This window comes from Nymphaea colorata, chromosome 3 (genome assembly GCF_008831285.2).
Source record: "Nymphaea colorata isolate Beijing-Zhang1983 chromosome 3, ASM883128v2, whole genome shotgun sequence".
Lineage (NCBI taxonomy): Eukaryota > Viridiplantae > Streptophyta > Magnoliopsida > Nymphaeales > Nymphaeaceae > Nymphaea > Nymphaea colorata.
Window position 1 is genome coordinate 3,506,603 of NC_045140.1, and position 14,565 is coordinate 3,521,167.

At 36.4% G+C, this 14,565-nt stretch overlaps 1 protein-coding gene across 1 annotated transcript; it reads right to left on the reverse strand.

Annotated features, from left to right (window-relative positions):
• Positions 1-1,985: 1,985 nt before the first annotated feature.
• On the reverse strand, positions 1,986-5,021 carry LOC116251399 (uncharacterized). The gene is made up of 2 exons (XM_031625650.2): positions 4,376-5,021; positions 1,986-3,605 (listed from the first exon to the last, which is right to left on the reverse strand). Exons 1-2 carry the CDS (start codon positions 4,442-4,444, stop codon positions 2,505-2,507), a joined length of 1,170 nt encoding a protein of 389 aa, XP_031481510.1. The 5' UTR covers positions 4,445-5,021; the 3' UTR covers positions 1,986-2,504.
• Between the last annotated feature and the right edge of the window lie 9,544 nt (positions 5,022-14,565).

The following is a 14,565-nucleotide window of genomic DNA, read 5'->3' on the forward strand; positions in this document are numbered from 1 at the left end:
TCCAACCATACTTTTTGGCTTTCCATCCTAACAGAGAATTTCAAAAGTTAAGTTTTTTTCCAAGCTTTCCAGAAGAAGAATTTATGAACCGTCTCTTGCCATCTGTTGGCTGTTGCTCGCAAATAAACAAGATATCTTCATACGTAGAATGGCAGCCCCTCTGAACATTTTCTGCTGCTACTTTATTTGATAATCTATCTGTCTTCTTTTTTTCGAGTCAGGAACCAACCAAGATCAAGCTTTTCGCCGCTCGAATAAGAAGAGAAAGCACCAAGCCATCAGATCGACCCCACTGTTTTCTTCCATGCCTATTGCATGTTTGCTCCAAGCAAAATGAGGCTGGTGATTGATGTTTCAGATTCAAACACCCAAAATCCCATGACATTTCAAGCGAAGGACTCGCATTACATGTAAATCTCACTTCTGCAAAATCGACACGTTATCATGTTGACCCCCATAATCTAGGCGCTTGGTGTTTTGGATGCGTTTGTTAGAAGGGCAAGAGAGAGAGAGAGAGAGAGAGAGATGGTCACTTTTTCTGGGTGAGTGTGCCAGATATTGGCAACCACAGTGCTGAAAGCCACGTAGCCGTGGTGCAGAGAGATGGGGCCTGTGGCAGGACCAGGGAATCACGACTAAAGCAAAGGGCAATGAAAGAGAAGGAAAGAATGACACAAAAGAGAGAGACAGAGAGAGAGACAGAGAGAGAGACCCCTCCACGAGATTCGTTGTTTTTCAGAACCACCTTTTCGAATAGATTTCATGATCAATAATTTGATGAAACGGGGTTCAAAATTCAACAGACATAACTGAACAGTCATTTTCCAACGAGCACAAGCCGTGAATGGTGTTGTAAGAGTCACCCTCAATAAAGACTATTATCTGTAAAATCATCTTTTCTATATATAGTATATATAATGCAATGAAATAATATAGTTCATCTTTGACAGAAATCACAGAGCACATCCATCTCTTGTTGATTTTGCTAAAAATTGATGCAGCCGTGATCCATAAGCACGCAATATACGCATCGCTTAACATGACATATGGCATGATCTCACACAGGTACAGGATACGATAGATTGTGGAATCAGTGTTGTTTGCTAATCATTTCCTTGAACTTCAAGCATGCTTCAGAGTTAGATGGTTGTTTCAGCATATATGCTTAACCATGGGACAGCATTTCTCTGATGTGGTCCATGAAATCGAGCATGAATTCTAAGGCACAGAAGGGGTTGTCACCTGGAAATATCCTCTTTGGAACACGCTTTACGCAGTTCCACGTAACTTCAGAGCACTAAAGAGGAAGCGATCCCATGCTCTCAGGAGGATTTACTGTCATACAGACAAAGTCATAAAAGTTATTTATTTCTCATTCATAGATTTGGGGAGGCAAGTTCTGAACAACTACTGTTAGAAGGGGACAAGCATTTCCTGCAAGTCATCACCAAGACCCATCTGCGCAAGTAGGTTTGGAGTAACTGCGGCTCAGCGGGCAAATGTTCAGGTCAAATTTCGAGGGGCCTACATGATGTGGAAACACAAAAGGAAAGAGTGAACATTCATCATTCCAAATTATGCTTCATCCATCAGCTTTAGAAATTCAATCGTACAGGAAATCTAGTCATGGCAATAGGCTTGCGCGGATGAGGATCAATCAGGTAGAGAAAACACTGGCCCATGATTCAACGTTGGACATTTTCAGAAACCAATCGATTTATACGTATTTAATATTTTAGCTGTTTCTCTCTATTCATATCATGTAAAACCAAAACTCCTCCTCAAGCTTCTATTTCTTGTATAGATTCTTCGCAAAATTTCACGTTACCTCAAGATTCCAGAGTTTGAACTATGTCAAATTATCAGCAAAACATTGAAAAGGTTATCAAGTGACCTGAATGAGGCAGCACAAACACCATTGGAACATCAAAGCGACTACACAAATTCCATTAATTCATATGGGACTTAACGATGAACGGCCAAGAGAAACAAATAAAATGCTGCTCATTCCCTCAATAGTGCCATTTTTCTAAAACTTCTCCATGAATAGATACAAGCAGTAAAAGGAATCACAACAGAAAGGTAGAGGTAATTAAGAGGTAAATACAAAATGTAAAAAGAAAAGCTAAAAGAGCTGATGTAACAGATGCAAGTCAAAAGCAAAAACTGAGCACAATACAGGCTCGTATGACTGTCACATCCTCTTGATCGCAGGTATCATACAAAAGAAGACTTGTAGCCCCGAATTCAGTGGCTGTCACCAGACATTTGCTCCTTACAAGTGATATTCTACAGAGAAGGCAAAACACAAGTATCCACCAACAGAAATCACTTCACCACTCAAATTGAGACCTGCTGTCTTCATGTACCCCTCCAATAAATCGTCCAAGTTCATTTAGGAGACAACTCCAGCGTTAGATACATGAGATTTTTTGGTACAAACTCTCTTGGCACAAGCAACAAGCCAAGCTGAACAGGAAAAGTAAAAGCCACTGACACCCACTCTAGCCACTCTCTCGTAAGCAATTACCAGGCAAAAGAAACTTGTATTTATCTGCATTCTCTATGACATAATATGGAAGGTGAACTGCTGAATACGAACTTTTAATAGGTCCCAGTTTCGCAATAATTTCCTTGAACGTGTACTCCTCTGGCAGCATGTCAAATAAGTCTGCCCCCTGGCAGATTACACTCTGGATCCTTGAAGGATTCAAGTAGTGAGAGAACCTAATTCGATCTACATGACTGTATGCTTTCATCTTAAATATGAACTCACTGATATGACGGAAACAGAAACTGCAATGCCATCCAGAATCCGCCAGCAGATCATCTGTCCGGCGAAAGTGCGCATACCTTGTTTTACCGGCCTGGTATCTATGTACAGATGCACGCCAACTCTTATAATCAACAGGAAACTGAAATGAATATAAATAATTTCGAAGCTGCAGGTGCAGAACAGGGGGGATTTCGTCACACCATCTCAAAAGATTAATGGTATGCCTGCTTGGAATTTCATCAACATCAGACATAATCAGAAGATCATCATCCATTATACCTGCAATCCTAAGAAGATGATCTAGTGCAACTCGTTGATATGCCTCCTCAACAAAAGGATTTTCTCCCTTCTTAAACCTACCACCAATTGTTCCATAGGTCAGCCTGGGTTCTACAAATTCGAACTGATGTCGATTGTTCTGATACACAAAAGGCTTCACTCTCCCTGTGAAAGTAGAATTTGATTCAAGAAGTACGAAGTGTGAGATATATGGATATAGCTCTTTCCATCTGATTGTGAGCATGTCGACTTCATTGTTGAACAGCACTGCATCAAAAACCCGTCTTGGTGACTCACGGACTCCCCACCCGTGAAGCTTGCAGAGGTGCTCCATGGATGCATTCTCATAATAATAATGAGGTATGATATTAAATGGTTTTGGTGGTTTCTCCCATATCGGACGCAGGAAATATGTAATTTTCTGACCATGCAAGTAAATTGCAAACACTAGTAGGGGAACACCCACGAATAGGAGGAGAAACGCTCTCAAGTCCAATCCTCTGAAGATACATTTCAGTCTAGATAAACTCCTAGCAGCTGGTGATGAATCCTGTCAATGAGAACCAAGCACAAGGTAAGATGCCAAGGAAAAGAAACGAATAATCAATAGCGATCATATTCCTAATGATCGATCTCAACTCTCAAGGTTCGGAGGTTGATTCTCTACATAAACATAAGAAACTCAAGGTTCGGCGCAGTCAAAATATCGATAAAATTAGAATCTACTCTGCGTAGTTACCAATGAATATAAACAATGTAGAATTCAGCACGTAGGCGTTCCAAAACTAATTCAAGATTTCTCCATAATTGCGACTAGACATCAAAAACACAACTCGAATATTCCCAACCATTTCAAAAGCCGAATCGGAATGGTTAAAAGTTTAAAAGGTAACCACTTATTCAATGCGAATAACAGAAACCTTCCAAATGAGAAGCAGAGATTCTTTCTGTGCCAATTTTTATTCATTTTTCCTCTTAGAAGATCCCTGGACATAATAGGACCCCATTGGAAAGGAATTCCCCAAGAACAACCCAGTAAGCCCCTGTACAACAAGTCACCAAGGATTTTGTTTCCATCTAAAAGGAACACCACCCAGGAACACAAGCACCATAAAAAACCGACGTTCTTCTTCCAAAGCGAGAAAGAAAATAATGAAAGAGAGAAAGAGGAGAAAGATACAAGAGTTCTGTCACATGCAGCACAAAACCCAAAACCTCCACAACAAACGAGGGCCCATGAATAATACGAACAAGGAATCACTCATTCTTCATGAAGAAGAACAAAATGAAACCAAGAAAAGGTTTGTAAAAATTCCTTACCTCACCGCAGAAATCTTCGCAGATATCATCCGTCTTCTTGTTGGCGTAATAGCCACCCTCCGGCGTCATCGTGCCGTTATCCAAAATCCCCTTCTCAGATAACCCAAAACACCAAAACTACCACCACCCAAATCGAAAAAGAGAGAGAAAGAGAACCACTGGTGATGCTCCCAGCCCACCACCTCTCTCTCTCTCTCTCACACACACACAAAAGAAACAGAGAAGGTTCTGATTGACTTGCAGACTTCCCAAGAGAAAATCGGCGGGAAGATGTGGAAGGCGCCTCACAGAAATCAGGCGCTGGAATAGAGAGAAATCCCACAATCCTTCCCTGATTCCTCGGCCGCCTCTCTCTCTCTCTATCTCCCTCTCCAACCTTAATCAGACAATTCCAGCCGTTTCCTCCTTTCCTCCCTCCCTCCCTCTTAAAATAGGAGGAGGAGAAAAAGGGAGAAGTACAAATAATAGGAAGCAAACGGCTAATAAAGAGTTGGAGGAAGGAGACAACTTTGGTGGGAAGCGGGGGAGATTTGCTGTGTGTTGCCCAACTCCTCCTCCTCTTCCCCTGAGAGCCGTGTTGGCAATGTGTTGTAAATGTGGTGGCAGTTTGTTCTGATTCCTCAGATGCCACCAAGCAGGAGGCTGAGCAGAGGGTGAGGGGCTGGTTGGTTACCAAGCTGTGGATTTAAATAAAATTCCCCTCCCCCTTCTCTTCAAACCCGTTAATGATATTTTTAGGCAATTATTCTTTATTTATATATATATATATATAACATTATTCGAACAGTTCAAGAATTTTATAATGTCATTCAATTCAAACATTTTCAACAAGATTCTAGCTATTAGAGTCACCCAACTCATTTATAAAAGTAGTTTGCTTCAGGATAATTTGATAATGTCATTCAATTCAAATATTTTCATCAAACTTGTAAATTGTTATTCTATCTATTCAGAGTTACACAACTCATTTATAAAAGTAGTTTGCTTCGTTCTTCATTCTATGAATGTGTAAGAGAAAAATAAGAAACAAATTGTACGAATATTAACTAACAAAAATGTTTGTTGCTCTTTTTTTCTTTGTTTTTTTTAACCATTAACTCTTGTTTTTATATATATATATATAACATTACCTCTATTATTGCTGATCTAATGCCAATCATTGTTTCTTTTTCTTGGGTTCGGTTGCATCTTAAACAAAATTTTAATGTGGGCTACCAAGCGAACTATTAAAAAGCACCAACACTTCTCCAAGTTTGGATTAAAGAAAAATCACATGCCATTGTTTTTCTTTTAAGGTCAAACCGAAGGTTCATTTGTTAAAAGGTAACAAATTACTAGTGTTTCATGAATCTACAAAAAAAAAAAAAAATACAGCAACACTATATTAAATTATCCAATGAATCTCTCTTATTTATAGAAAATAAATTCATGAAACAGCAACAGTTTCTTACAGTTGCTAAACGACCTCTAAAAATCTACCACCAAAGTTATAAGAGAGCTGTTCATTTTTTCGCGTATGCATATTAACGCTTTCATGGAGCAATGAAAGCTTGGTCATATTCCTATCTAGAGGAACCAATACTTGGTCATACTCTACTATATGACAATACAGGAATATGCTTTGTTCATGCAATGCATAGCAGAATATATATATATATATATATATAGAGAGAGAGAGAGAGAAAAAGAAAGAAAGAGAAAGAGAGCTGAAAAAATGGTAATATATAACAAAATTTGAGAACAAGATGTTTCCTAAATACAAAAACAATCCGCAAAAAAAACATACCGAGAAAGAGATAAAAAAAATTGAAGGAAGAGAAGACAACGATGAAGGAGGAAGCGCAGGGGAGAGAAGGAAATGGACCCACGCGCACATGACTGGGTCAACGCGTTCTTTTTGTGTGCGAAGGAAGACCTGTTCTTTTTTTTTTTTTTGCAGCTTAAACGTATGAAAGACGGGTTCAAATTTCTCCTTCTACCAACTTTCCACAACTAAGCAAACGTGAGGGCAAAGGAAAAAAAGAAAGAAAGAAAGACACCAACAATGATTATTTATAACAATCACTTTCGTTTTGAATGGTCAGAGAGAGAGAAAGCGCGCGGTAATGCCATTAATCCGGTCTTTGATTATGTCCAATACCGTCCATTATGATTCAAAAAATTTTACAAATACGTGCTCAACATTTATTGGGATAACAAAGACATGGTTAACTTTGATTTTCTTTCGTTTGATAATGTGTCATTTGGGCACTTGAATGTAACAAATCAAAACTTGAGCCTCTTCTTTGTTAAGTTTAGGCGTTTTTTTTTTTTTTTTTTTGTCAACGTTTCTATGCTTATTTAGGTTTGATAACAATGCCAGAACTAAAGATCAACCAGCTGATCAATTTGAGTCAATGAGAACAATTTGTAATTGTTTTATGAATCTGCTCGAAAGATTGAGACAAATTCATGAAACACAAAACCAAAAAAACTGTTTCGTGCATCTATTACAAAAACATTTACAAATTCTTCTCAATGCCAAACGGCCCATGAGTCTACTTGATTTCAATCTTCTGTAAGTAAACAAGCTTAAGTTCCGCATTCCAGACGTCTACCAGTTTTGAGTGATGTGGAGGAAACCCATTGTCAGAGCGAGAGGCCGAAACTCATTTCCCCACATTTTTTCATCTTTGAGGTTGTCACCCAGAGTATCATACTTGTCACTATTTGTAGTTCAAAAGTTCGGTGCCCATGAAAAAATATGAAGACCAAAAAGGCTCGACTGTTCGCCCAGTTATGCTACGCCCCTTCTGTAGTTTCTTTTAACATCAAAATTTTAGAGTATGTGTATACCAAAGAATTAAACACTCAAAATAAGCTTGATTACGCCATGGAAATTAGTTTAGGAAACAAAGTTTTGTTAATAATTCATGGAGTTCGTGGTTTTAGTATTCATTCCAGAAAAATATTCGTTGATTAATATAAAATGAAGGGAAACTGGTAAGCCCTCGATCTTGATTCATTTTTTATCATATAAATTAAAGAAGCAGAGAGTGGCAGTCATGGAGGTTGAGGATGATGTCAAACACCCCTGGATTTGATCACGTCCCAAGAAAAATAATATCACAAAGTCATTTTATGGGCTTTGAGGCTGCACGTAGACCAAGAACTTTTCCTGGTGCACAATTTGAGAAAACCCTATCCAACCAGCCGCCTTCTTATTAATTCAAAGAATAAAGCGCAAGATGTTTTAAGCAAATAACTTTTTGGGAGAGAATTTCATAAAACTGCCTGACGATTGAAAACATAAATGTCTGATATAAAGCAATGAAAGAATTCATAAGCTTTTTGTCCTTTTAAAATAAGTATTGTCGAAACCTTATATGAAAAATTAATATTTTAGAGTTGTTTTGTAAATGGAATATTTCATCAGTGTTTTATGAATCAACCTTAGAGACTTTCATGAATTTACTTCAAAGTAGATTTATGAAATATTCACAAAATGTTATAATTGCCAAATGATCACTTAATGAAACATGTTATACATTATGATTTATGACCCTGGACATATTATAAGTTAAAATTTAACAAAATGCCTTAATTGGTTAAGTGGAAGACCCCTCACATGTAAGGGCAAAAGTGGTGCTCCAGAACATATACTTACAAAATAATGAAAATGACTTTCAAGTTATAATGTAAGACTTTTATGGGCATAACACGAAATCAAGATCTTCTATAAGGTTGTGTTTGATAGCCTCAAATGAAATCGGAGATGTGAGGTTGCATTAAAAGGTGTGCTTTGAAAGGTGTGCTTTGAAAGAACTTCGTTTAAATAGACAGAGGATCTCAATAGCATAGATTTGAAAGCGATACTACATTTTAAAAACGATGGATTTAAAGTCGAATGGAGGAGAGGTCTGACCTTAAATCCATAAATTCGAGATCCAAGATCTCATATCACCACAGATCTGAGATTTGCGGTCAAAACAAACACAAGCTAAAGGTCCCATTGAATGCAATACTCATTTGGGATTTCTGTTCTAGTTCCAATTATATATCTGCCTCATTTATATATTCATCCCCAACATCTGCCAGAACTTGTGACTGCATATTGCCTCTTCTTGCGCTAAGGAGCATAGTATAACTAGTAGAGCTGGTGAGTCGGTGAAAGCCCAGTGTTGAATTCATTTGGTATCAAATTGAGAGGACTTTTATGCTATTTTCTCCTAAAAGGACAGGTCGGCTGACCTAGATGTTTGTCCACTAACACTGCCATCTTTTTCTTAGGAAAATGATTACTCCGAGTTTTCGAGACTTCAATAAGACTTGACAGTGATAAGGACAGAGCCAGAAATTCATGAGGAGCCCGAATTAAAGTTTCTACATTTTAAGAGGGGCCAAAATATTATTTTTAAAAATTTTTATATAGAACAAGTGAAATTTTTTAAATTTTGCATGCAATTTTTTTAAAATTTTTTTTAAGAGGGGCAAGGTCCCTTCCAGCCCTCTTTGGCTCCACCCCTGGACAACGGGTTGGATGGCCGACCGGACCCAGTTAATGCGAACCAGGTTCGAACCAACCTTCTGTCGGGCCACATGCAACTGTGGGAAACAATAGAGATGGGACGGGAGACGCAGCCCAGGCAAGCTCGGATGCGATGGATTTTAGCAATGGAATATACCCTTTGCGACAGTTTTTAGCAATACAATTTTTTTTTAAAAAAAAGCCATCTGATTAGGTTACAGATTATATATATATATATATATATATATATATATATATATATATATATATATATATATATTAGTGAAGGCATTTTGTTCCATCCAAATTTTTCATTCCCATTGACTGACTCTAAATCCGATAATAGAAGGAAACCTTGCGCTTAAGTTTGAAGTCGTCAAAAGCAGAGTAATTAAAATTGGCAAGGCAAGAATTCTTTTCTTTGCCGAACCCGACGAAGAAGCCGTTTAGCAGCATGACTTGCCTTGAAATTTCCACGCAGTTTCTTCGAATCAAGGAATCATCCCCGCAGCGAAGAGATTCCATCTCGCTAGGTCAAAGCCAATAATAGTTCAGGCCGCATCCCCACCCTACAAAAGCATATTCCTCTTTCAATCAGACTTCCTCATACATATAGGAAAGTTGGTGACAGCCCGTATCATTTGGGTAACGGACAAAAACCAGACCCATTTAATTCTTAAAATATTGTTTTTTGTAATCTAACCTTATACATATGATCTTAAGTGTGATTTGGCGAGAAACACATATATATTACGTTAATAGTTTTCTTACCTAACATCAAAACTTTGATAGTAGAAAGATCATTCTTTTTTAAGAAAATGACTTGAATTGAAGCATGATTTATATTTTCATAAATGCAATAAAAGGTTCACATTTTATTTAAAACACTTTTCAACATGACTTTAAGAAGTATGGTATTTATTCCCTATCCAAGTACATATATATATATATATATATATATATATATATATATATATATATATATATATATATATATATATATATATATATATATATATATATATATATTTGATACGATCTTCCACTGGTCTACACATTGCTGGTTTAACTTCCTTTTCAATGACTTTCATTGTGAAAGCAAAAGTTGCAGACATTTTCCTTCTTGTGATATATATAAGACATATACATAATGGCCGGACCCATGGAGAGCTTTCGTGCTTTGTGTTTCCGGCGTTGGAGTGACTCGGAAGTTGATAATGACGAAAACCCAAGTTGAATTACTGGTTTTCTTTGGATCCAATCGTTTGTCTTAAGAGCCATGACTTCTTGTCAATCTTGACCAAACTGGTTAATTAATTTCAAATTATAATGTGTGGAATGAATTGTATGTTCATTTTTTATATTCAACTGGAAAAAAGGAACTTAACAAAAACTAACAAACAAATATTATGCTCTTCAATGGAATCCATATTACATATGTAGACTATAAGATTTTAATAATTTTATGCTTCTTTGGTCTTTGATTTGAACCATATGATAATCTATCCGCTATTGACTTCATTTCATTAGCTAACATCCAAAAATCTCTTGTGGAATCCTTTGGTTTCTTGGATCTTTTCACAAAGCCGATTTTTTTTTTCTAATAAATGTTGGTGATTTTGGAAAACTCCAAATTGTTTCGGTTTGGTCCGATTAAACTGGTTTTCATAGTCTGGATTTGATATTCGAGTGCTTATTTTAACAGCATTGACTTAAAAAGAGGTCTTCATAACAAGAAGTCCTGAGGTGATGCCGACCTCACTTTGGCCTCTTTTGAATGGACGCTCAATTTTACCTTAGACACTTTCCTGCCGTCCTCTTTCTTCCGGCGGCCTTGTTTGACACGGTGACTCATTAACGCGTGACTAAGTCTGGGCATCAGATGGTACTATTATTTTTATTTAATAATAATATATATTTTATTATTAAAAATATTTTATATTTAATTTTTTTATTTTATATTTTTTTTTTATTTTAGCCGGATAGAGCTTGGGCTCGAGTTTCAGGCATCGGGCTAAGACGGAGATCTGGTTTCCGGTTTCAGACCCGATGCCCAGGCCTCGGTGATCTATGGGACTTGGAGGACTCTTGGGCTCATTATCCTTCTTCTCTAGGACTATCTATAAAGCCCATGACATTTAATGAGGTTTGCTTTAATTCGTTAAGTGAATTGTAAAGGGCCGTTTAATTTGTTAATAGGAAAGCTGCGGTTAAAAAAAAGTGTTTTATAGATGTGTTCCAAAAAAGAGGCAAAAATAATACAAAAAGACAAAATGAAAGCAATATTTGATTACATAAGTGATATAAATAAAAACATTATATGTTATTGAACAAAAACTCTAGAAAAAAATGAAAACTGAGTTAGAAAAATTAAATCAAGTAAAGATATGTAGACATTACTGAAATGTTTATGTAACTTAATTTGGAAGCAATTAAGAAGCCAACTATCCGGCCACCAAACACGTTTTCAAACGAGTGAAAAAAGTCGCAGGGGAAAATGTCTCACTTTGTCCACCGGAGTTTGGTTTTTTTCCTGAACATTTTCCCTTCAGAAGGTGACTTTTTGGTCTTAATCTCAAATATAAGCCTCGTATTTCTAATTTTGTGTCATATGAGCGCGAGCGTGATATATACGAACTTGAGTTCTATTTTACTGAGAACTGTAAAATAAACGCCTACCTTTGCCATTGCCCATTTTAACTTTAGCGCAAGTATAAATTAGTTAGGATTAAAAAGATAAGTAAAGTCCTTTCTTAAATCAATATAAAATTACTTTTAAACTTGAAAACTTTCACGGTTTTTATGTAACACGACATAATAACAGGAGGATACCAAAAAATTACTAAATTCTTTGTAATTTTTGAGGCCGACTTCAATACAAAGCAAGTTGTTTATTATGGCTTTTTATCTGCGACGGCATACAACAAACTTACACATTGACATCTATTCGACTTTTCTTTGCAAGAACAATACCAAAATCTCGGGTGCGTTTTAAACTTTTGCTAGTAACATTAGATGCATGTTTTAATGTTTTCTTCTTTTATTCTTTTACATCGATGTGACTCAAAATTCAGCAAAACCTTAATCTATAGATATCTTCACTGATGATTCTCATATTATGTTATTTATAGACCACATTACAGACCCCAAATTTCAAACTTTTCGGACTATGAGGACAAACATGACTCGAACATAATGCAATGAGACAAAAAAAAAATGTCAAAAAGAAGAATCCTAAGAAAAGAAATTCCTTGATTATTCTACTTCTGATCAATTTCGAGAAAACAGACAATTAACCGTCTTGTTCCATTGACCTAACTCTTGTTTATAAGAAGTCAACTTGGCAGTAGTAGTAACACTTTATGAATATTCCATGATTGAAGCAAATTCATGGAGCACTGGAACATGTATTCTATGAATTTACCTCAATCTTTACCATTAATGTCATTGGTTTGTTCTCAACTTATATAACAATTTTTTGTAAATTGGTTTTTTAATAAAAAGTGGGCAGCCTATCCTCCAGCTGGGTTGGTTTCGGAATTGACCTCAATCTTTAGGTCAAATTCATGGAATGCGGTGTTGGGTATTAGCCAAGTCGCCCATTCGAATCCAAGGTTGATATTTTGCTGTAAAAGTCGAAGCAGACAATATAAAAAATGTAGCTGATTTACCTGACAAGCCAGTGATAGTCCGGTCGTCGGTACTATTTATATGAACACTATTCCCTTGAGCCTTATGGGGCGGAGTGCCGCATCAAATTGAAGGTGCATTGTCCCCACACCCATACTCCGATCCGATAGCAAGAGGAAGGGGAAGCTTGACTTCTTGTGCCAAATTGATCATTCAATTTAAAAGAAAATCAAGAAGCAATCAGATGTGATATCAAAGTTAAAGAAATTATAAGATTATGCCAAAAGCAAAAAAAAAAAAAAAAGGTATAGGAAGAACATTTCACAATCTTTATTTCATCACCATAAGGGCCCATTTGAATACGTGAAACTAAATTTCCAGGCTTTAAAACTGTTTGGTATTTAGTACCAAGTACTTTTTGTTTAATTTTTATATCACCTTTCATTTATTCCATTTGTTTGATTTCATGGAACTTTTGATTCAGCATTGAATTTCTGTATTAGGTGGACCTTTAATGTCAATACTAAAGTTCAATAACGGCTCTAAAACTTCGGGCACTGAAGTTTTATGTTTGTTTGTAACTAAAATTTTCCACGGAATGTAAACTAAAGTTTCAGCTCTACAGTAAAGTTTTCATATATTACACATTAAATCTGCTAGAAATAAAGTTCTTCCATATGTTCAAACGTGCCTAAAGATTAATGAACCCGCAATAAAAATAAAAAAAAAGCATTCGAATGATTTATCATAAACTGTAGACTCAATTGAAAATACTAGAAAATACGAAGCCATGGTGCCTTTTTACAGAAAGGTAATTAGCATACATGTCCTTTTCTGTGGTCCTTTCATCAATCGAATTTGAAATTTTTTTGAAACTGAAATTGAAAAACGAGAGTTCGAAACAATAGTTGAATACAAGAGTTGTAAACAAGAGAGAGGAGATTCAAATGTGGGAGATGTTGGATCTTGCACCTCTAGCCATCCCTAGTACTCTCATGTTTTATTTTATTTTATTTTTTATTTTTTCAACGATAAATTTTTAATTTTTAATCATATAATAGTATTCAATATCTGACAGATTTTGTGTGTGTGTGCGCATGTATCAAACGGTGTATTGTGAGAGGTTAGACGATGGACCGAGAATGTTAAGAATCATACACACATACACATACACATACCAGCTATTTCATATGAAGTATGAAGGGAGAGAGAAAGAGAGAGATGACCAGCTGTAATCAACTATTCATATTTTAGAATTTTTTAATTTAACTGGCATTGACCCAAAAAATATTTCAAAAGACTCCCCTACCACCTTTTGCACTCTATGACAACTCTTTTATTTGACCATTTCAAATTTGGAGGTCGGGGCCAGGCTGTGCCGAACCCCGAATGGTAGAAGGGGTTTGGTGTCCGAACCAAGTCAATATTCCAACCTCAAGGCGTTTCATTCTTTTTTAGTCCCAAATGCCCGAGATATGCTTGCTTAATCTAAAAAACTGCACAAAGCGGGATACTTTGAAGAGGTCAAAACCCTTATTCTTTTCTCTATCGTCGAAGTCTAAAGCTGCTTCGAGACCTCAGTAAAAATGGTACATCCATCAATTAGAGTTATTGTTTGGATGTTCGGAAGAGTTAGTGCCCATGAGAATCGAACTGATCGGATTTTCATTGACTTGTCAGTCTGACAGCTATAGGAAAAGAAAACATGGAATAGACAGGGACAAAGGGAAGGGGGTCCGCATGGGCTCTGGCCCCACCTCAAATTTTTTTTTTAAAAGATTTACATATAAATTACAGAAAATTTTGTTTGTCTTATATAAAAATTTTGAAAAATGATATTTCTGCTCGTGTCAAAACTTAGAAACTTTAATTGGGTCTCCTTAAAAATTTCTGGCTCCACCCCTGGGAATAGATATCCATAAATAATTGATCCACATGAAAATGCAAACAACAATCCATTGAACATTAAAAGTACTCATGAAACCTTGAAGCTCAAGAATCAAGGACGCATATCATATTGCAAAAATGACGGGAAACAGCAAAGTTTTCTCGC